Source organism: Mobula birostris, chromosome 14 (assembly GCF_030028105.1).
Source record: "Mobula birostris isolate sMobBir1 chromosome 14, sMobBir1.hap1, whole genome shotgun sequence".
Lineage (NCBI taxonomy): Eukaryota > Metazoa > Chordata > Chondrichthyes > Myliobatiformes > Myliobatidae > Mobula > Mobula birostris.
The window spans coordinates 14,712,557-14,734,464 of record NC_092383.1 but is presented as its reverse complement, the minus strand read 5'-3'; the positions used below and the strand labels follow the sequence as shown (position 1 = coordinate 14,734,464).

The window sequence follows — 21,908 nt, the reverse complement described above, 5'->3', positions numbered from 1 at the left end:
GAAATGCTTAATGCTGTCACTGCTTTATGCATTGTCAAAGCACTAACGTGTCACTTCAACTGGCTATTTTCTCCTTATATGATTAAGCAGCTTGGGAGAAAATGGAACACAAAGAGCTAACCTTCGTACGCCCTTGGTAGCTGCATACATCTGCCGTGCTTTCTCTTCTGTTTCCTGAGGTGTCAGTCGGTGGTTGAACTGCAAAAGGAGCCGTTCTGCAAATGGCTGCCCGGCCCCATAAATACGTCCGTAATTGAAAATCTTGGCATGCTCTCTGCTGATTCCCACCATCGCAGCTGTCTTGCTGTGCAGGTCTGTACCACTGCTCTTTTTCCCCTGAAGCATCATCCAGCCAAATGCGGTGCAGCCTAGAGGGAGAAGCATGGAGTCATGGCACAGAAACATGCCCCTTGGCTATTTAAGTTTGTGCCAGCTTGGTCTTCTGCATAGTCCCAACTGCCTGCATTCAGCCCACAGCCCTCCATTCCATAAACCTATCCAAACTGCTCTTAAATATTACAATTGAAGTTGCATCTACAACTTCTGTTGGCAGCTCCTTCTACACTCACACAACCTTCACCTGAAGAAATTGCCCCTCAGATTCCCTTTAAATATTTCATCTTTCACCCTAAACCCTAAGTGTTGGGCACGTGGCCAAGTGCTTAAGGCGTTTGTCTAGTTATCTCAAGGTCGCTAGTTTGAGCCTCAGCTGTGGCAGCGTGTTCATGCCCTTGAGCAAGGCACTTAATCACACATTGCTCTAGTCTGTGCGAGGAGTGACGCCCCACACAGACTTCCAATCTGCGCCTTGTAAGGCATGAAAATGCCCGACACAGGCCTCTCATGGTCTGAGTCGAAGTTCCCCCCCAACCTAAACCTTTGACTCCTAATTTTAGTCTCACCCCACTGAGGAGGAAAAAATAACTGCAAGCATTCATCTTATAATTTTGTTTACCTCAGTAAGATCTCCCCTCATCCTCCTGCACTCCAGTAGATAAAGTCCGAACCCATTCAATTTCTTATAATCTAGTAAAAGCTTATCTGTTCTTATTCATTCATAAAATGTGGGTGTCATTAACAAGATTAACATTTATTGCCCATTCAAATTGCTGCGAAGAAGGTGGGGGTGAAGTCCTTGAACAGTGGCATGGTAGTGTAGTGCTTAGCCAAACGCTTTACAGTACAGGCAACCTGGGTTCAATTCTCACCGTTGCCTGTAAGTTTATACGTTTTCCCTGTGACCACATGGGTTTCCTCTGGGTGCTCTGGTTTCCTCCCACAGTCCAAAGATGTACTAGTTGGTAGGTTAATTGATTATTGTAAATTGCCCGGTGATTAGGGAAGGAATAAATTGGAGGATTGCTCAGCAGCGTGGCTCAAAGGGCAGGTTCTGCCCTGTATCTCAATAGATAAATAAACTGAAATGCTTGTGCTGAATTTGTCCCAGACCTCTTGTTTGTACTGTATTGCACTGTACTGCTGCCACAAAAAAAAAACACTTTTCATGACGTGTGGGTGATGGTAAACCCGATTCTGACGTGGGCCACTATTGTGGACTGAGAGTGGGAAGGGGTCAAAGAGAGGGGAATCATGGTTGGGAAAAGGTGAAAGGAGAGGGAAGCACCACAGTGACATTCTGTAATGGTCAACAAACCAATTGTTTGGAAATCGAATATCCTTGCTTGGTGTCTCCATGCCGGGTGTGTCTGTACCCAAGCCACCCACCCCCACCCCTGGTACTCTTCTCTACCACCTGTCCCAGTGCCCTCCTGTGGCATTCCACCCTCATCGTTCCCAACATCTTTTGCTCCTACCAGATTTACAAATTTGCTCTCTGTTCCACATTGACAAATACAGAACCGTGTAAAAGTCTTACACACCCTGGCAATATATATGTACCAAAGACTTTCGTACAGCTCTGTATTTCCAAGAAAAAATGGATTGAGAGATAAATTGGAGGCAGCGTTGTACATACCTAATGACTGGATCAGCCCTTCTTTATGAAATCTCTTCATGTAAACTTGTAATGAGCACAGTTTTTTTAAATCAGTCTAGGTGAGTACATATAAAGCATATTACTTTTGATAAAAAGACTTCAAAAAATTTATATTTATGTAGCACCATCAACATAGACACACCAAAGCACTACAAAACAAGATCAATTGAAAATGGAAGCTGGGCCAATATTTAGAATGAACTAAAGTTTTGTCATAAAGACGGACTTAAGTAGAAGAGATTGGAGGGAGAGAATAACTTATTCTAAAAAACGAATGAAAGCACATGTACTCGTAATGGAGCAAGAGGACAAAATAATCTCAAATTATACTAATAAATATTGCTATAAGATGGGACGTAAAATAGAAAGATGAAAAGAGCTGATTGTGGGAGTGTTTAAACCAAACAAAAGTAACATCCAGGCATGAAACAGATCTTCTGACAGTGCTTCCTTGGTCAGAAAATTATGTAAACGAAATCAAAACCTGAGGTTTGATCTGCGTAACCCAGTTTTGGGCCCAAGTTCCTCACCGTGTATTTTAGCAAAATGGGCTTCTCCAAGAATGGCAGCAATCCACAGCTCTTGTGAGTCGACATCTGCCCCGACCAGGTCGTACCCGGGTGGTACCTGAACCATGGCTTTCAGCTCGCTTCCTACTCGATCACTCTGCAGGAAGGGAAGGAAAGAAATCCATTTATACTCCATGTGGAACGAACAGTGAAATGTCTTCTCCCATGATGACATCAGTGATCAAGGCCCTTCACTGGTTTGCAGACCAGGACATCTTCATTCCAAATATAATTAACTGAGCTGGTTAGGATCAGTTCAGAATCAGAATCAGGTTTATTACCACTGAAATACATCACAAAATTTCTTATTCTACAGCAATATAGTGCAGTACTTAAAGAGTACTATAAATTAAATCATCATCATGTGTGTCGTATGATGTGGGTGATCATCAGGATCATGTGAAGCCATGGTGGTGGATGGTCGTATGAGCAGCTGGTGCATATCACAATCCCTGGTTATGTGAACGTTGATGCCACGTACCAATACTCTGAAGAGTATTGGTAATGGCTGGGGTCACCCGTCTTAGAAAGACACTGCCCAGTAGAAGGCAATGGCAAACCACTTCTGTAGAAAAGTTTGCCAAGAACAGTTCTTGGCAAATTTTTCTACAGAAGTGGTTTGCCAGTGCCTTCTACTGGGCAGTGTCTTTCTAAGACGGGTGACCCCAGCCATTACCAATACTCTTCAGAGTATTGGTACGTGGCATCAACGTTCACATAACCAGGGATTGTGATATGCACCAGCTGCTCATACGACCATCCACCACCATGGCTTCACATGATCCTGATCAGGGAACTAAGCAGGTGCTACACCTTGCCCAAGGGTGACCTGCAAGCTAGCGGAGGGAAGGAGCACCTTACACTTCCTTGGGTAGAGAAGTATCTGTACCTGCCACCCAGACTATAAATTACAAGAAGAATTATACATTTCATACAATAGTGTAATTTGAATATATACATTAACTGATAGTGCAAAGACTTTTGCACTATCAAGAGAGAGTTGAGTGTTCGTCTTCAGGCTCCTGTACCAGGTCGTGGATGATGAGAGTCTTTAATGATGGATGCCACACTGGGCTGGGGACAGAGAATAAATCTCAAGATGACTACTTAGTTACTCTGCTAGACCTGTGTGAATGTCAACTCATTGGGTTTAGCTGTTCTGCCTCTTCCACCTTTCTCCAATTCCAGTGCAAGTCAGGCCAGACTTCCACTTTGCACCCTCTGTGAAGATACCAACCCTCTGTTGCCTGGATACCAACTCACGTCAGCTCCTGCAGTCACCAACCTACACACGCTCCAAGATCAGCAACGGCTCAATATTAAAATTTACATGGCAACCCAAATCCTTCCATGATCTCACCCCACCTGTCCCTGTAATCTCATACAAACCCTCAACCCTCAAAGATCTTTTACTCCAACAATTCAAACCTCTTGTACATTTCTTATTTTAATTGCTTCAACATTTACATACAGTCTTGTAGCTATTCAGCCCTAAACATTTTATATCTGCCCTGCCTCTCTTTCCTCTATTAATTTGCTTCTTTGAACTATCTCTTTGATCCAGCTGCCCTAATATATCCTTACTGTGTCTTTGTTTCAGATTTAACCACGAGGCACACCGGCAGGACCATGTTAAAGGTCCCATACAGATGTATCCAGTTATTTCATACAATAGTGTAAATTGGACAACTGTGAACCAGTAGCCCATTTTTCATCAATGAAAGTGGACAGTGAGAAAGACAGAGAAGTCTACTCATCTGTGACACACTCCAGCAGGAAGACAAAATGCCCTGAACCTCTATAACCACCCTTAAATGTTGGCATGCCATGTTGGTGCCGGAATGCATAGCAACTCTTGCAGGCCTACATTGCATTGGTTAACGCAGACGACACATTTCAACGCATGTTTCGATGTCCATGTGATTAAATAAATCTGACTCCTATAGAGTGGCATGTGTGGCAAGGACTGGGGAGCACTGGATTCCTGAAGAAGTCATCAGGCACAAAAATATTTTATGGAATAGATTGATGGGGAGGGCTAGTGCACAGGATCAAAATAGAGTCGTAGAGTCATAGAAAAGTACAGCACAGAAAAAGGCCCTTTGGCCCATCTAGTCTATGCCAAACAATTTAACTGCCTATTTCCATCAACCTGTACTGGGATCACAGCCCTTCATAACCCTATGTACTTATCTAAACTTCTCTTAAACGTTGAAATCAAGCTCTCACACACTGCTTGTGCTGGCAGGCCGTTCCACACTCTCACCACCCTCTGAGTGAAGTTTCCCCTCATGTTCCTCTTAAGCTTTTCAACTCTCACCCTTAACCCATGACCTGTAGTTACATTATCACTGTTTAAGTCGGAAGTGAGGAAGGTTATCTTCTGGAATGAAGGCCAATATCTGGTGAGAGCAAGTTTTACTAGTAATTTCAGAAGGGTAGTAGGTAAATGCAAAAATGCTAGAGGAACTCAGCAGGTCAGAAAAAATGCTGCAGAGAGATGTAAACTTAGCTCCACCATGGGGCACTAGCGTCCATAGTATCCAGGACATCTTCAAGGAGCAATTTATCTAATTTAACTATTATATATATATATATATATATATATATATATATATATACACACACACACATATACATACACACACACACACACACACACACACACATATATATTTCTATTATTATGTGTCGCATAGTACTGCTGCCGCAAGGACATACAATTTCATGACATATGCCGGTGATATTAAACCTGATTCTGATTGTAAGCTAAATCACAGGCTGTGATACATTTAAGAGCAAATAGCAATATCCAACTCTACAACCACAGTAGTGCAGCAGTTAGCGCGATGCTATCCCAGTTCAGGGCGTTGGAGTTCAACTCCAGTTTGTATGTCCTTCCCGTGACCATGCAGACTTTCTCAGGTGCTCTGGTTTCCTCCCGCAGTCCAAAGGTGACTGTGTTGGTAGGTTAATTGGTCATTGTAAAGAGTCCTGATATTAGGCTAGGGTTGATAGGTGGGTTGCTGGGCCAAGTGGCTCGTTGGTCCAGAAGAGCCTGTTCTGCAGAGTATCTCTAAATAAATAAAATATTTTTAAAAATACAGAGCTTGGTCTGGCCAGGAGCAACAAGAAAAAGCTGACACACACTAAACGCTGGAGGAATTCAGCAGGTCAGGCAGCATCTGTGGAGATGAATAAAACACTCAACATTTTGGGCCACGACCCTTCTTCAGGACTGGAAAGGAAGGGGGAAAACGCCAGAATAATGTGGGGGAGAGAAGGAGGATAAGTAGAAAGTGATATGCCTTTAACAAATCACAAACTTTGCCTTAATTTGTTATATCTTGCAGTATTTAATCTGCATTGCAATTAGTTGACAGAAGAGGGATAGGAGAAAGTACTGTGCAGTAATTAATACCAATCAACACAACATCAAGCCATTTCATACTTAGGTCAACAGTTTTAGGCAAACTCAGCTGAAGCAAATGTCAAATGCAAAATAAAGATCATTCTGTAATGTTGCATCAAGCCATTACCTTTCCAATGTGGCATGATAAATCATTTATACTGTTTAAACAAATGACAGTATTCCAAATATTGTGTGTTACTCTCACATACCCGTGCATTGCTGGCTGTTAGCCAGGTTGGTTCGACTGCCCGTCGGGTCACTGTGCCAGCAGTGATCACTTGCGGTAAAATGGCTCCATAAGCAAGTTCTTCTTCAAATGCTTCATGTCTGCAGTTGTGAAATGCAAAATGATCAGTACTTTTATAATACCCACTAGCAGTAAGAAGTCACAAACGTTTGCTGTGCATAGCGCAAGTCTCCAATGGAAGGGGGCCTGTCACCTTCTATAGTCTACTTCAGGCCTGTTTCTCTGTCCATATTTCTCCCCTTTCTCGGTGGAGTAGCCTCAATGCCATTGTCTATCCACACCACTTGGAGAGTTAGTTTGTGCACACATGAGAAAACCTCAAGTAGAACCATTTCCTTAGTGAAATATACTCAGTGGCCACTTTCTTAGGTACACCTGTACGTTAATACAAATATTCTAATCAGACAATCACGTGGAAGCAACTCAATGCTTAAAAGCATGCAGACATGATCAAGAGGTTCAATTGTTGCTCAGACCAAACATCAGAATGGGGAAGAAACGTGATCTAAGTAACTTTGACCGTAAATAATTGTTGTTGTCAGACACGGTCGTTTGAGCATCTTACATTTTACAGAAAATGATGCGCAAAACAAAAAGACGACCCGCGGACAACAATTCTGTGGGTCAAAACAGTTTGTTAATGAGAGAGGTCAGAGGAAAATGGCCAGACCAATTCAAGATGACGGTAACTCAGACAACCATACGTTACAACAGTGGTGTGCAGAAGAGCATCTCTGAATGCACAACACATCGAAATTTGAATGGGTGACAGCAGCAAAAGGCCACAAACAGACACTCATAACTAATAAAATGTTCACCGAGTGTAGTTGGTCAGTGACAAAATGGAAAACAGGAAGCTGAACAACATCAAATGAGCAAACAGACTCCAACAAGGAATCAAGAGCGTAAAAGGATTGGTGATACATTGGTGATTGGTCACCGTGGTAACGCAGTGGCTAGCGCAACGCAATTACAGTGCAGGGCGTTCTGGAGTTCGGAGTTCAGTTCTGGCACTGGCTATAAGGAGTTCATACATTCTCCCTGTGAAATGTGTGAGTTTCCTCTCACAGTCTGTAGTTCATTGTAAATTGTCCCGTGATTAGGCTCGTGTTATATAGGTGGGTTACAGGACAGTGTGGCTCGTTAGGCCAAGAGGGCCTGTTCCATGTTGTATCTCTAAATAAAATAAAATAGATAAACATCAATATACCCACCTGGTGACTGATCGAGGCAGTTCACTTTTCTTTAACATCACAACCATCTGAGAACTGCAGAAGAAAATCAAGTTTGCGTTACGTCACTGCAAAACCTAGTGCATTTACTGGGATGGATGACACCTGTAAAAAGTCCCCATGTTTCAGGAATTCCAAAGGCAGGATAATCAATGTTGTGGTAAGGAAGCAATATAGGAGCCTAGCTGCAGACCCTGACAGTAGGCAATAATGTAAAGACAATCATGAGGTTTGAGTCTGTGTCGACTTGTCGGCCCTCACTCAGAAATAAAATTTCCAACACTGTGATATGCCACTCACTGCTATATTAGGAAGCTCATGCCATCTCCGTGTTCTATGATAGGCGGCTCCATCAGCTTCTTTAGCCCACAGAGCCAGGGAGAACAGGCACTGGATATACTAGAGTTCCTAAAATACAGGCATTTAGAGATGGCACTCACATCTCTATAGAATCCTCTTCCTGGCTGGATTATTATCATCAGGGAAGAGATACAGGAGCCAAAGGACACATCCTCAACATTTTAAGAACAGTTTCTTCACCTCTGCTTCAGCTTTCTGAAAGATCCATGAACCCATGAACACACATCTTTACCTCCTCCCCCTCCACTTTCCGCAGGGATCAGTCCTTCTGCAATTCCTTTGTCCATTCGTCCCTCTCCACTAATCTCCCTCCAGGCACTTACCCCTGTGAGTGGCCTAAGTACTACACCTGCCCATATGCCTCCTCCCTCAATTCCGTTCAGGGCCCCAAGCAGTCCTTCCAGTTGAGGCCGTGGATTGACGTGTCAGTCCCTGGCCTCCTCCTGTACCAGAATGAGGCCACCCTCAGGTGGAGGAACAACACCTTATATTTTGTGTGGGTACCCTTCAACTTGATGGCATGAATATCGATTTCTCCTTCTGGTGAACAAATTTCTCACCCACCCCCTTTCTCTATTCCCCACTCTGACCTTTCACCTATCTGCCTATTACTTCCCCCTGGGTCCCCTCCTCCTTCCCTTTCTCCTACCGTCCACTCTCCTCTCCTATCAGATTCTTTCTTCTCCTGCTTTGACCTTGCCCACTCACCTGGCTTCACCCATCACCTTCCAGCCAGCCTCCTTCCCCTCCCCTCCATCTTTATATTTTAGCATCTTCCCCCCTTCCTTCTTGGTTTTGAAGAAGGGTCTCAGCCCAAAACGTCGACTATTTACTCTTTTCCATAGATGCTGCCTGACCTGCTGAATTCCTCCAGCATTTTGTGTGTGTTGCTTTGGACTTCCAGCATCTGCAGACTACCTCGTGCTTGTGATTTACCTCATTATTTTTGCTCTCTTTTGCACTACTGATATATGTTTTATATATTATAATTTATAGCTTATTTTATATATTGCACTATTCTGTTGCATCAAAACAAAAAATTTCATGATATGTGAGTGATAATAAACCTAACTGAGATTCTGCATTTTCTAACCACCTTTTCTAGAGCCATTCTGTACGCAGCATGCGTGTCTGTCTCTCTCTCTCACACACACACACACACACACACACACACACACACACACACACAACAAAACAGAATACAGAAATGACCACTACCTAATTCTTTTCTGGGCGTTCCGCCAGAAGGAGATCATCTTGTTGATTTCCAACGCTCTGGTTGCATTCGTTGCATTGGTGCTTGCCCGCAAGGTACCATCTTCCATCTTAGAGAGAAAATCCTTTGCAAAGGGGCTCCCGACATTGTTATGGTTCCCATCCTGAAATAGGTAGAAAGAAGGTGGTGCAATTTTTTTTTCCCCAGTTCCTGCACTGTTTTGAATCCCACTACTGAAAGCAGCAAAAACCTCTTAGGTCACGGACGTGTGCGGCAGAGCCCTCAGCTCTGTCAGCGTTTCCCACGAGCAGCCCTCTCAAAGGCAGCTGAAGATCTAAAAATAGAGTAGCTTAGGCACATGTTGTCACTTCCAAACTGGAAGACCAAATGCAGATTGGGCGATCACTTTGCAAGGTACCTACGTTCTTGTCTCCACTATGACCCTGAGGACACACCCTCTTCTCATTATCACCATCAGGGAAGAGGTACTGGAGTCTGAGGACAAAGACTCAATGTTTTAGGAGCAGCTTCTTCCCATCCACCATCAAATTTCTGAATAGACAATGAACTTAGGAATGCTACCTCACTATTTTTTTGCAGTATTGTACAGAAGTCTTACATGGCCTGGAGTTTTTATATAAATTTTGTTTTAGATGTTTACTTTTTGCCTTATGCATTAGTGCATCAGCAGAAAAGAGCAAATTTTAGATTTCCAAATATTCATTTTCCAAAAAATTAAATGTTGAGTTTTTTTTGTATTTCGTTAAAGAAAGTAACATATTAAGTAATAGTCAGTCAGTCAGTCAGTGGGTGCCGTCCCGAATCCGGGGTTGGCAGCTACGCATTTCCATCTTCTTCGATCTTGCGACAGCACCGAGTACAGCCTCTCCTCCAGTTTGTTCTCGCTGGCCGCCTTGGCACCGCCGCTGCCGTCCCCGCTGAACTCGAGCCCGAGGCTGTGTCGGCCTCCAGCCACGGCCGCTTCTTCGAGCTCGGTCTTTCCTTAGGCGGAGGCCTTGGGCAGGTCCAGGCGCACGGTGCAGCGCCCAAGTTCATCATATCTCTTCTGACTAGGTGCATACCATTCATAGATACGTGGTGAGGATTTAATCTCTTCCACGGAAGATGGCCGTTGGCTCACAAGGAGCTCATCTGCCCTTTGTCAGGTCCTGTTTTTTTTAGTCCTGCTGGGTGTCCTCACACCCTTCTCACCAGACTAAGTCCAGTGGGGGAGCCAGCCCAAGTCGCCAACCATTTGACCACGGCCCCCGGCCAAGTGCCAGGCACCTGCCCCCCATTGAATCTCTCCGAGCGTCCGGCACCCGACCAAAAACCATGGTCGAGCGGCCGGCGACCAAACCTATCTAAGTGATAGATCACTTTTCAAAAAAGAATTTGATTCCTTTGTAGGTAAATAGCCAGTGCGAGATTAAACAAGGGTAACAAACAGGTGCTAACGATCAATGACATAATGACTTTAATGAGCAAAACTGGTTAACTGAACCAGAACGGCAAGACTGAGCACAGCAACAAGACACAAGGTGATCATCCTGAATCAGCAAGGTGTCTCCTGAGCAGAAATTTCATGGCAGACAGGAATTTCAAGATGTGCTGTCCAAGCTCGTCTGAAGAAGCACAAAGAAACGGGCAAGGTTGAGGACCAGAATCAGAGGTCAACCACAGAAATGGATTGCAGCACACAAGAGATACATCAAACTGATGTCCCTTCTAAACAGGATGAAATCCAGCACTGTTATCAGCTCTGAGAAAGCACTGGAACCCAAGTACCTCCCAATACAGTCCGGAGAAGTTATGGTGGAATGTTATGGTGAGGTTATATGAGACATTAGTGAGGCCAGATTTGGAGTACTGTGTGCAGTTTTGGTCCCCAAATTACAGGGGGGATATTAATAAGGTTGAAAGAGTGCAGAGAAGGTTTACAAGGATGTTGCCAGGACTTGAGAAACTGAGTTACAGAGAAAGGTTGAATAGGTTAGGACTTTATTCCCTGGAGCGTAGAAGAATGAGGGGAGATTTGATAGAGGTATATAAAATTATGATGGGTATAGATAGTGAATGCAAGCAGGCTTTTTCCACTGAGGCGAGGGGAGAAAAAAACCAGGGGACATGGGTTAAGGGTGAGGGGGGAAAAGTTTAAAGGGAACATTGGGGGGGGGGGTTCTTCACACAGAGAGTGGTGGGAGTGTGGAATGAGCTGCCAGATGAAGTGGTAAATGTGGGCTCACTTTTAACATTTAAGAATAAATTGGACAGATACATGGATGAGAGGTGTATGGAAGGATATGGTCCGGGTGCAGGTCAGTGGGTCTAGGCAGAAAAATGGTTCGGCACAGCCAAGGGCCAAAAGGTCTGTTTCTGTGCTGTAATGTTCTATGGTTCTAAGTATTGTCAGAAGTGGTCCTCATGGAAGAGTTGCTGCCAAAAAGGCATTCTTCTAAAGTGGAAAGAAAGCCAAGAGACTCGTTTATGCACAAAAACACAATGACTGGGGTGCTGAACAATGGCAGCAAACGCTCAGGACTGATGAGTCAAAATTTGAAATTTTAGACTCAAACAGGAGGCAGTTGGTCTGTAGAAGAGCTAAAGAGCACTATATGGGTGAGTGTCTGCAGCCAACAGTGAAGCAAGGTTGAGGTTCCTTGCAGGTTTGAGGCTGCATTTCTGCAAAAGGGATTAGTGATCTGGTCAGAATTAATGGAATCCACAATGCAGGGAAGTACAAGCAGTTTGTCATCTATCGAGCAATACCATCAGGGAGGTGTCTGATCAGTCCCATCTTCATTCTGCAGCAGTGCAATGACATCAAACATATGGCCAAGATCATAAAGATGAAGAACAAGGAGTTCTGCAACACAGGGCTGGCCTCCACACAGCCCTGATCTCAACATCACTGAGACTATCTGAGATTACCTGGAGGGACAGAAGCAGGCAAGACAGCCAAAGTCAGCAGAAGAACTGTGGTGAGTTCTCCAAGATGAACAACCTACCAGCCGATCTTCTTATAAAACTGAGGCTAGCTGGGATTACCTGGAGAGACAGAAGCGAGAGAGACAGCCAAAGACAGCAGAAGAACTGCGCAAATTCTCCAAGAGGTTTGGAACAACCTACTAGCTAATTATATTATAAAAATGCACAACAATGTACCCAAGAAAAGCGATGCAATTTTAAAGGCAAAGGGTGGTCATACCAAATATTGGTTTGATTTAGTTTTTTACTGTTTATTCCTCTTTATAGTATTGTTTTTGACTACTTAGATGGAATGTGAGGTGTTCCTCCTCCAAACTGAGAGAGGCCTCATTGTGGCAAAAGAGGCTATGGACTAACATGTCGGGGAATGGGGATTTAAATGGTTGGCCACTGGGAAATCCTGCTTTTTGTGGATGGAGCGAAGGTGCTCATAAAGCAGTTCCCCCAGGTTGTAACTTCGCCATGGATGGTCCCAAAGCCCGGCTGCGAAAGGAGAAGGGATGGCATGAAGCTAGCAACCCCATCTAGTAAAAGCCCAGAGCTACAGTAATGCAAACAGATGCTCCAAAGACCTCATCCCTGGAAGAGGAAGGATCTTCACCTTGAAGACATGAAGCCATGTGGTGAAAGCAGAAGCCACAAGGCCGATCAACAGTCAGCCCAGGACAGAGGACTCTGGTGAGCTGCTGTTGGTGGCCTATGCCTCAGAAAGGGGGATGGGCTTAAGAAGGAGAGTCGCACCAAAGAAGAGGAGGCTGCATTGGGAGCACTGGATAGACATCCCAAAAATATTCGCAGGTGAAGTGTTGCCTTACCTGGAAGGGCTGTTTGGGGTCTTGAATAGAGATGAGGGCAGCTGTAGCACTTCTGAGATTTACAGGGATAAGTGCCAGGAGGGAGACTGGTGGGGAGGAATGAATGGACAAGGGAATTTTGGAGGGAGCGATCCCTGCAGAAAGTGGAGAATAAATCTTGAGCTTGAGCAGGTTAAGAGGTCGGCACATCGTGGACCAAAGGGCCTGTGCTGTGCTGTAATGTTCTACGTTGGATAGATCTCAGTTTGAGCAAGAGATGAGCTGAGGCCAGGGCAGAGGTGTGTGGCATTCTAGAGGTAGGGACAGGCGGGCTTTGTGATGATCTACAGATAATCTTAAGCTCACCTCTCTCTTCTGATTGCGTCCCAACAACCCCACTTTAGACCCATCATCAGTGTTTGTATTGCCCCATGCCTTCTCCTCTGGAGAATCCCCACAACCTCTTTCCTCCTTCAACCCCACTCGTCCACCAATATAAGGTCATTGAGATGAAATGCCAATTTTGCTTCTCCCTTCACAGATGCAGCCTGACCTGCAGAGTATTCCTAGTGATTGTTGCCTTCACTCCACTGTTTGCTTAGCCTGCGAGCTGCCTCAGGATGTTTTGCCACGGCAAACACCAAACACTGCTGGGGTTTCCACATTCCTTCAATGATGATGAATGGGCCATTGCATTTGGTATTAGGGGGATATCTTTACACAAAACGCCAGCTGGTGGCGTAGTGGCATCAGCACCGGACTTCAAAGCGAAGGCTCCCGAGTTTGAATCCAGCCGGCTCCCTTGCACGCTTTCCATCCATGCTGGGCTGAGCGTCGAGCCAGCAGCTCGGCCTCGTAAAAATAAGAAGGACTGTTAAAAAAAAACGCCGTCAAAGACGGCGTCCCAATGACACCACTCAGAGTTAAGGGCTTTCTTCTTCTTCTTCTTTACACATGGGATTGTGACAAGAATCTGTTGGCATAGTGACTTGGACAAGGTAAGATGACAGACAGTCTGGGAAAAAGAAATAACAAACCTTGTGCGGAAGTTTGAAGAACCAGCATCCAGGCACATTGACCTCTGGGTAAGGGCCATTGCCATGGTGATACGAAGGGCAGCTATCCTCAAGAAATGGATGTGGATTTTCACTTTGATTCTGAAAGGAAAGCAGAGAGCATCCAGCATGGCTGAGGTACAATGCGGAATAGGCCCTTCCAGCCCTTCGAGCAGCATCACCTAGCAACCCCCCCCCACCCCCGGTTTAACCCTAGCCCAATCATAGGACTATTTATAATAACCAATTAATATACAGTAAGAGAAAACCAGAGGACCAGGGAAAACTCACCCATTCCACAGGGAGGACGTACAAACTCCTTAGAGCTGACGCCGGAACTGAACTCTGAACTCCAGTGACCCAAACCGTAACAGCCCTCGCACTAACCACTACGCTACCACGACCCCAACTTTAACAACTTATAGTGCAGAAAGATAACCTGAGCATCATGTGACTTGTAAACACAGGGAAGCAGTTTCGGGTACAGTGGCAAGGCAAGTGGTGTTATAAGTCTGCAGGGGAGAAAGGATGTCATGATATCTTAATATAAACAGTGTGGCAACACCTAAAGTTTACTGCAAATCAAAAAGGAGGCAAAGATGAGAGGTGAACAGATGGACAAACACCAGAGTAGAATGAGGGCTGAATAATAGTCTCGCAATAACCACTTGTAATATCCAAGAGAAGGAATCCTACTTTCAGCCAGGGGAATGGATACAGCTTTCTGTTTGGAACCTTTGCATCAGGCAATGGCAGCCTACAGACTTTATTACCCTTTCTAAACACCTCTCAGAATAAGAGCTCCAGAGCTAAGCATATATAAATATTTTTTTTTAAACTTGAAGACAGAAACAGCTTCTGGGCTTCACCTGCTCAAAATTCTTCTTCTTGCTCTCTCTACCAGAGCCATGGCAGTCGGCTTCGTGATCGGTCTCCAAGCAGCTCAGCTCCTCCACCTGGTGGCAACAGACAGACTCGTCAACAACAATCCCCTGGAAGCTGCAGCCATCGCAGAGACAATTTCTGCTTCCTCGTAGGGAACTGCCCACCCCAAAGGGGTACAGTTGATCTTCTCCCTTTAGAACCTGGCTCAAGCTGTCATTCTTCAAGTGCAAGGTCACACAGTCATAGAACACTAGAGTGCAGAAACAGGCCCTTTAGCCGATAACAGTGCTGAAATATTATTCTCCCCAGTCCCATTGACCTCCATACCCCTCCCATCTACTTACCCAAACTTCTCTTAAATGTTGCTATCAAACCCGCATCCACCACTTCCGCTGGCAGCTTGTTGCACACTTGCGCTACCCTCCGAGCAAAGACATTCCCCCTCATGTTCCTCTTAAACATTTCACCTTTCACTGTTAGCCAAGGACTTCTAGTTCCAGTCTCACCCCACCTCAATGGAAAAAAGCTTGCTTGCACTTACCCTATCTATAGCCCTCAAAGTTTGTATACCTGATGGTGTTGCTGGCCTTTTGGAGTACAGAGGCAATCGCGTCTGAATGCCTTTCACCCCTTCGTTCACCGTCTCCTGCTCTAGCAGTTCCTCCATTTTAAAACATTTACTTTCTTAACCACCTGTGCTCTTGCCTCTCCTTGCCATGTAACTCTCTCGGATTTGTACTTCTCCAATTCTAGCCTGTTGTGCATCCCTCTTTTAGTCATTTCACCACAGACGTATTTTAGAATACCCTAGCTTTGGCCTTTAGCCCCTTAAAGTTTATTTCTTCAGCTAGCTGTTGGGCCATTTGTTTCAGAATGTCCAGCATGTTGGCCCCTTATCTAAGAAAGGATGTGTTGACATTGGAGAGGATTCTAGAGGAATGATCTTGGGAATGGAAGGGTTAAACTATGAGGAGGATTTTGAGGCTCTAGGCCTGTACTTGCTGGAGTTTAGAAAAATGGCGGGGGGGGGGGGAGATCTCAATGAAATCTATTGAATACTGAAAGGCCTATATAGAGCAGACGTGGAGAAGATTTTTCCCTATAGTGGACAAATCTAGGACCAGAAGGCACCAGCCTAGAATAGAAAGACGTCCCTTTAGAACAGAAAAGAGGAGGAGTTTCTTTAGCCAGAGGGTGGTGGATCTGTGGAATTCATTGCCATAGATGGCTGTGGAAGCCAAGTTATTGGGAATATTTAAAGTAGAAGTTGACAGGTTTTTAATTAGTAAGAGTGTCAAAGGTTACAGGGAGAAAGCAAGAGAATGGGGTTGAGAGACATAATACATCAGCCCTGATGGAATGGTTTAATACTGCTCCTATGTATTATGGTCTTATGGTATCTTGTAGCAATTCTTTGACTCACATTTCAACTTCTCTGGCCTTTTCCATTACCTACAAACAATGTCAGCTATTTGATATGCCCCATGAGTAACAAATGAATAAAACTCCAGCCAGATGCTAGATACCAACAAGGACAATGCAGCTAACTCACTACCTTAAACATTCACTCCTTCCATAGCTAAGGAACCATACTGCAATATGTACCATCTGCAAAAGGTAATTTAAAATTGTTCTAAGATTACATCAAGGGGACCTCATCTTTCACCAGGAAGAACAAGAACAGCAGGTGCAAAGAACACCAGAACTAGCAATTTCCCTTTCAAATCACATGTTCTCAGCTTGGAACACTACCAGCTGGTCTCACCTATCATTTACTTGCTGTACTCCCACCCTCTCCCCACCTTCTTATCCTGGCAATGCACACAAAATACTGGAGGAACTCAACCGGTCAGGCAGCATCTATGGAGGAGAATGAACAGTCGATGTTTTGGGTGAGACAGAAATCCTGATGAAGGGTCTCTGCCCAGACTGTTTATACCTCTCTATAAAAGCTGCAGGACCTGCTGAGTCCCTCTGATTTTTTTTTTGTGTGTGTTTTGCTCCAGATTTTTAGCATCTGCAGAATCTCTTGTGTTTCTCATTCTGGCTTCTACTCCTTTTCAGTCCCAATGAAAGGCCTCGGCCGAAAACACTGATTGTTTATTTCCCTCCATAGATGCAGCCTGACCGACTGATACCCTCCAGTATTTTCAGTGTATTGTTCGGAATTTCCAACATCAGCAGATACCACGTGTCTTGGAATTATTGCTATTCTTCCATGGTCACTAGGTCCAAATACTGAATTCCTCTCCAACATCACGGCATGCATGGTTCAAGGTAACTCACCACCTTCAACGGTAATTGAGGATAGGCATCTTATGCTGGCTTTCCAGCAATGCTCACATTTAATGTAAAAAGTTAAGTTTAGTCATGAGCTTTTGATTTGATGGAGTCAGAGAGTCATACAGTACGGAAACAGGCCATTCAGCCCAAATTATCCATGTTGACCACTGGGCACCATTCCATATTAATACCATCTCTGAGCACTTAGTCCATAGCCTTCTACATTTATGCGATTCAAGTGCTTACCTGGTCAATTCTTAAAAGTAGTCAGTAATCCGGCTTCTACCAACCTTTCAAGCAGTACATTACAAAATGTATCCCATAGTGACATAAACGTTCTTTGACAATAAATTTACTTTGACTCGACTTTGAAGTACTTACACTCTGGGTGAATGTGGTCTCCTTCAATTTCTTTTAAATCCTTCTCTCCTTTCCCCAAATCAACCATCTCTTATTTTATCTGCCTCTGTTATGAGGAAATGTTTCCTTCTGTGTACCTCATCTACATTCCTCAAAACTTGATAATATAATTTAGAAATATTTTACACGGCCTGCAGAACATCACCATGGTTCACCGGTACCATCTTGCGGAAAATTCCCTCAACCTGCGCACTCACTTTCAAGGACTCTTCATCTCATGTTCTCAAAATTATTTATTTATTTATGTATTCATTATTCTTTCTTTTTAATACTTACCGTTTGTTGTCTTTTGCACACTGGTTGAACTCCCAAGTTGGTGTGGTTTTTAACTGATTATTTTTCTATTATGAATTTATTGAGTATGCCTGCAAGAAAAGTGGTGAATCTGTGGAATTCATTACCACAGTCGTTTTGTATATTTAGGGCAGAGGTTGATAGATTCCTGATTGATCAGGGCATGAAGGGATACAGGGAAAAGGCAGGAGATTGGGGCTGAGAGGAAAATTGGATCAGCCATGATGAAATGGCAAAGCTGACTCAATGCTGAAAAGGCCAAATTCTGATCCTATATCCTGTGGTCTAAAATGTATCTCAGGGTTGTATATGGTGACATATATGGACTTTGATAGCAAATTCACTCTGAACTTTTATATACCTTGAATGTGTCAGAGAGTTATACATAAGAATTTTAACTTTTGGCTTTCCCAAGAGACTACAAAGAAAGAGAAACAGGATTATTCATCCATTCAGTTTGATCATGTCTTATCTATTGAACTATTTTACTTAAACATACTTGACAACCTAGAACAGGGTTGAGTTGTGTTTAGGTTTCTTTGATCATTGGCTACTGGCATTAACAGATATATCAGCTAAATAACATTATGAACCCGATACATTCAAATATTATTTTAAAAATGGAGAAGATAAAACATATACGGTTTGGGCAGCCAGATTTTATTTCCTTAGTCACTCTTACCCTTTCCCACAGAGTGTCTTCTGTCAACATGAACTCATCACTGAGTGAAGTCTCCAGGGCATCTGTGGCTCCTTGCTCTTTCTTCTTGCTGTATTCTCTGTACAACTTCTCAACAGCTCTAACAAACAAAAGGCAAAAAATTAAGATCAAAAAATACCTTGGCATGGCTGAATATATGAAGTAAAACAGTTAATTTCTGGAAAGTGTACCAAAACATTAATTGTCATGGGACTGAAGTCTTGGCTGAGGCCCTACAACTATGCAGAGAAATATGAGTATACAGTACTGTGCAAAAGTCTTAGATATATACACACACACATATAAATAAAAAAAAGAGAGAGAGAGAGAGAGAGAGAGAGAGAGGAGAAGGGGGAAAGAGCGAGGGAGGGGGAGAGGGGGAAGGAGGAGGGGGAGGGGGGAGGGGGAAGGAGGAGAGGGGGGAGACTAAGACATGGTACTGTATTTGTCAACAAGGAGCAGACAGTGAGTTTGTAAATCTGGTGGGAGCAATGCTGTTGAAAATAGTGAAGGTGGGGTGCCACGGGAGGGGTGTGGGAAGGGGGAGGGGAGTGCGGGAGAAGGAGTGCCAGGGGTGATTTGGTAGCACGGGGTGCAGACACACCCAGCTCTGAGACACCAGGCAAGGTCATTTGATTCCAAACAACTGGCTTATTGGTCATTACAAAATGTCTCTCTGGTGCTTCCCGCTCCCTCCCCTTTTTCCCAACAATGATTCCCCTCTCCCTGCCCCCTTCCCACTTTCAGTCCACAATAGAGACTCATATCAGAATCGGGTTTATCATCATTCACATCATGAAATTTGTGGGGGGTTTTTTTGCAGCAGTACGGTGCAATACATAAAATTACTACTGCAGTGTACAAAAGCTTTAGGCATCCCATCTATATATATATGTGCCTATGACTTTTGCACAGTACTGTAAATTTACCAATATTGTAACTACAAATTCATGGAGTTAAATAGCTTAGAAATTGGCCATTTAGTCAACGAAGCACTAGCCATTTTACACTAATCCGACATTCATCCCAATATTTTTCCTTCTCCTCACATTCTCTTCAACTCTCACCAGCTCACCTCCCAGAATTCACCACTCACCTGCATAGTACAGGCATGTTACAGTGTAACCAATGAATACACACATCTTTGGGATGTGGGTGAAAACCAGTGCAAACCCACATGGTCATAGGGGGAACATGCAAACTCCACGCAGCCAACACCAGAGGTTAGGACTGAACCCAGACCTCTAGCCAAGACAGGCACAGTCAGGTGTATAGGTGAAAAAAGTGAGTATTTGAAAGGCAGCTAATCCAAGTTATAGCTTTCAAACAATTTCAGTCATTGAGAAATTTTCTCTTTAGGTAAATGACAATGAGTGCTAGCTGGAGTTGGTACGGCCATCGAGAGGAATATCTCAGATACACTTTGGATTTTCTGGCTCAAACCTTCAGATCAGTTGCTTTGCACATAATGGAGATTAGAATAGGCTGGTTTGGACTCTGACCATCCTGAGAGTGTTTTTTCATTCCTTGATGGCTAAAATCACACTGGTGATACTATTGGGTCATCACAATAATGCATTAAATGCACACACAAACTCTCCAGATGGAATCCAAAAATATCTAGTTGACTATTTGAGCAACACACAAAATGCAGTCAGGCAGCACCAATGGAGAGGAATAAAATGTTGACAATTTGGGCTGAGACCTTTCATTAGGACTGGGAAGGAAGGGGGGAGAAGCCAGAATAAGTGGTAGGGGGAGAACGGAAGAGTACAAGGTGACTCGTGATGGGTGAGACCAGGCGAGGAAGGAGGTGGGTGGTGGGAGGAGTTCAAGCTGACCATTGATAGGTGAGACCAGGCGAGGGAGAAGGTCAGTGGGAGGGGGACGGAGAGGATGAAGTAAGAACATGAGGTGCTGCTCTTCCAACCTGAGCGTGGCCTCATCATGACAGTAGAGGAGTCCATGAACTAACATGCTGGAAAGGGAATATGAAGCCAATTGAATTAGAATCAGGTTTATTATCACTGACGTATGTTGTGAAGTTGGTGGTTTTGTGGCAGCAGTACAGTGCGAGACATAAAATAATCTATAAATTACAATAAGAAATACAGTGGATTCTAGTTAATTGGGCCAATCGCTTATTTGGGACAACTCTTAAGGAACAAAAACTAATCAAGAAGATAGCCAGGATTCCCTTAAATAATTCGGAACACCATGTTGCTTAATTGGGACAGGAGACGGCTGTCAAAAAGTTTCTATGTAGCATCAATTGCGTGCACGTGTGGCTGTTAGACACTACACCGTGCTTAGAGTGAACAGTTTTGAAATCGTGTCAGTTGCATGTGCTTGTGTTGTGTTACAGCACAATCAAAAGGACACAGCAACAGACACCGGATGGATTCCTCCGTCGATAACTATTAGGAACTAACCGAGGCCCTCCATTGGTTGAGGTCAACCATGGGTGTTACGTCCCCAGCTGTCTACGAGATACACAAACCAGTATACCAGCAGTCCACGGGATACACAAACCAGTATACCAGCTGTCTATGGGATACACAAACCAGCATTCCAGCTATCTACGGGATACACAAACCAGTATACCAGCTATCTACGGGATACACAAACCAGTATACCAGCAGTCCACGGGATACACAAACCAGTATACCAGCTGTCTACGGGATACACAAACCAGGATACCAGCTGTCTACGGGATACACAAACCAGTATACCAGCAGTCCACAGGATACACAAACCAGTATACCAGCTGTCTACGGGATACACAAACCAGTATACCAGCAGTCCACGGATACACAAACCAGTATACCAGCTGTCTACGGGATACACAAACCAGTATGCAAGACAGGGTAGTACAATAAGCAGAGCAAGCTGTTGCCTGTGAAGCAGGCTCCCTCTCTCCACACAGTTCATGAATCTATCAGAGGCCAATACAGTTTGGCATCAGTGGCGTCGCAGGAGTTGCCGGTCAGCATTGAACTCAATGTAGGACTGCCTTAGGGACTCCAGCTCCAGAATTTTCCCCCGAGGTTCACTTCCAAAGCCTTCCCCGTGAGTGGGTATAGCCACAAGGCAGCAGAGCTTTGACATCAGAGTGTTCCTTCTACGATATGGGCTGCCAACCATGGCTGACAAGCCCCATCTGCCTGAAGTGACTAGTTTTAAGGTGTTAGTAACCTGCCTTTGCCCCACTGCCTGTCAGTAGAAACGGTTCTACCAGGCTTAGTAGCTAAGTCATACGTGAATGCTAGGAGCTAGACTTGATTGTCCGAGGTTATTTGAGATGCATGCCTTTGGGAGTATCCAGTAGGTAGTGGGAGCTCATCACCATTGCCATCCCTGGCAATAACAACCTTAAAGAACTAAGGAACCAATGGATTAGGAACTAATAAACTGTTTTATAGTACTGTAGTAATATTAGTAGTTTCTAATTTATTCG

At 44.2% G+C, this 21,908-nt stretch overlaps 1 protein-coding gene across 5 annotated transcripts in view; it reads right to left on the bottom strand.

Annotated features, from left to right (window-relative positions):
• The window catches only part of polg (polymerase (DNA directed), gamma), a 74,721-nt gene that overhangs the window by 21,438 nt on the left and 31,375 nt on the right, over positions 1–21,908 (bottom strand). For 4 of the 5 annotated variants that reach the window (XM_072278124.1, XM_072278126.1, XM_072278125.1 and 1 more), the window contains 8 exons: positions 18,434–18,551; positions 14,739–14,825; positions 13,852–13,971; positions 9,035–9,195; positions 7,439–7,492; positions 6,187–6,304; positions 2,527–2,662; positions 122–368 (listed from right to left, as the gene is read on the bottom strand). In XM_072278124.1, coding sequence (XP_072134225.1) covers positions 122–368; positions 2,527–2,662; positions 6,187–6,304; positions 7,439–7,492; positions 9,035–9,195; positions 13,852–13,971; positions 14,739–14,825; positions 18,434–18,551 — 1,041 coding nt within the window. The remainder of the gene's footprint in view (positions 1–121; positions 369–2,526; positions 2,663–6,186; positions 6,305–7,438; positions 7,493–9,034; positions 9,196–13,851; positions 13,972–14,738; positions 14,826–18,433; positions 18,552–21,908) is intronic. The other variant, XM_072278127.1, reaches the window with a different exon arrangement.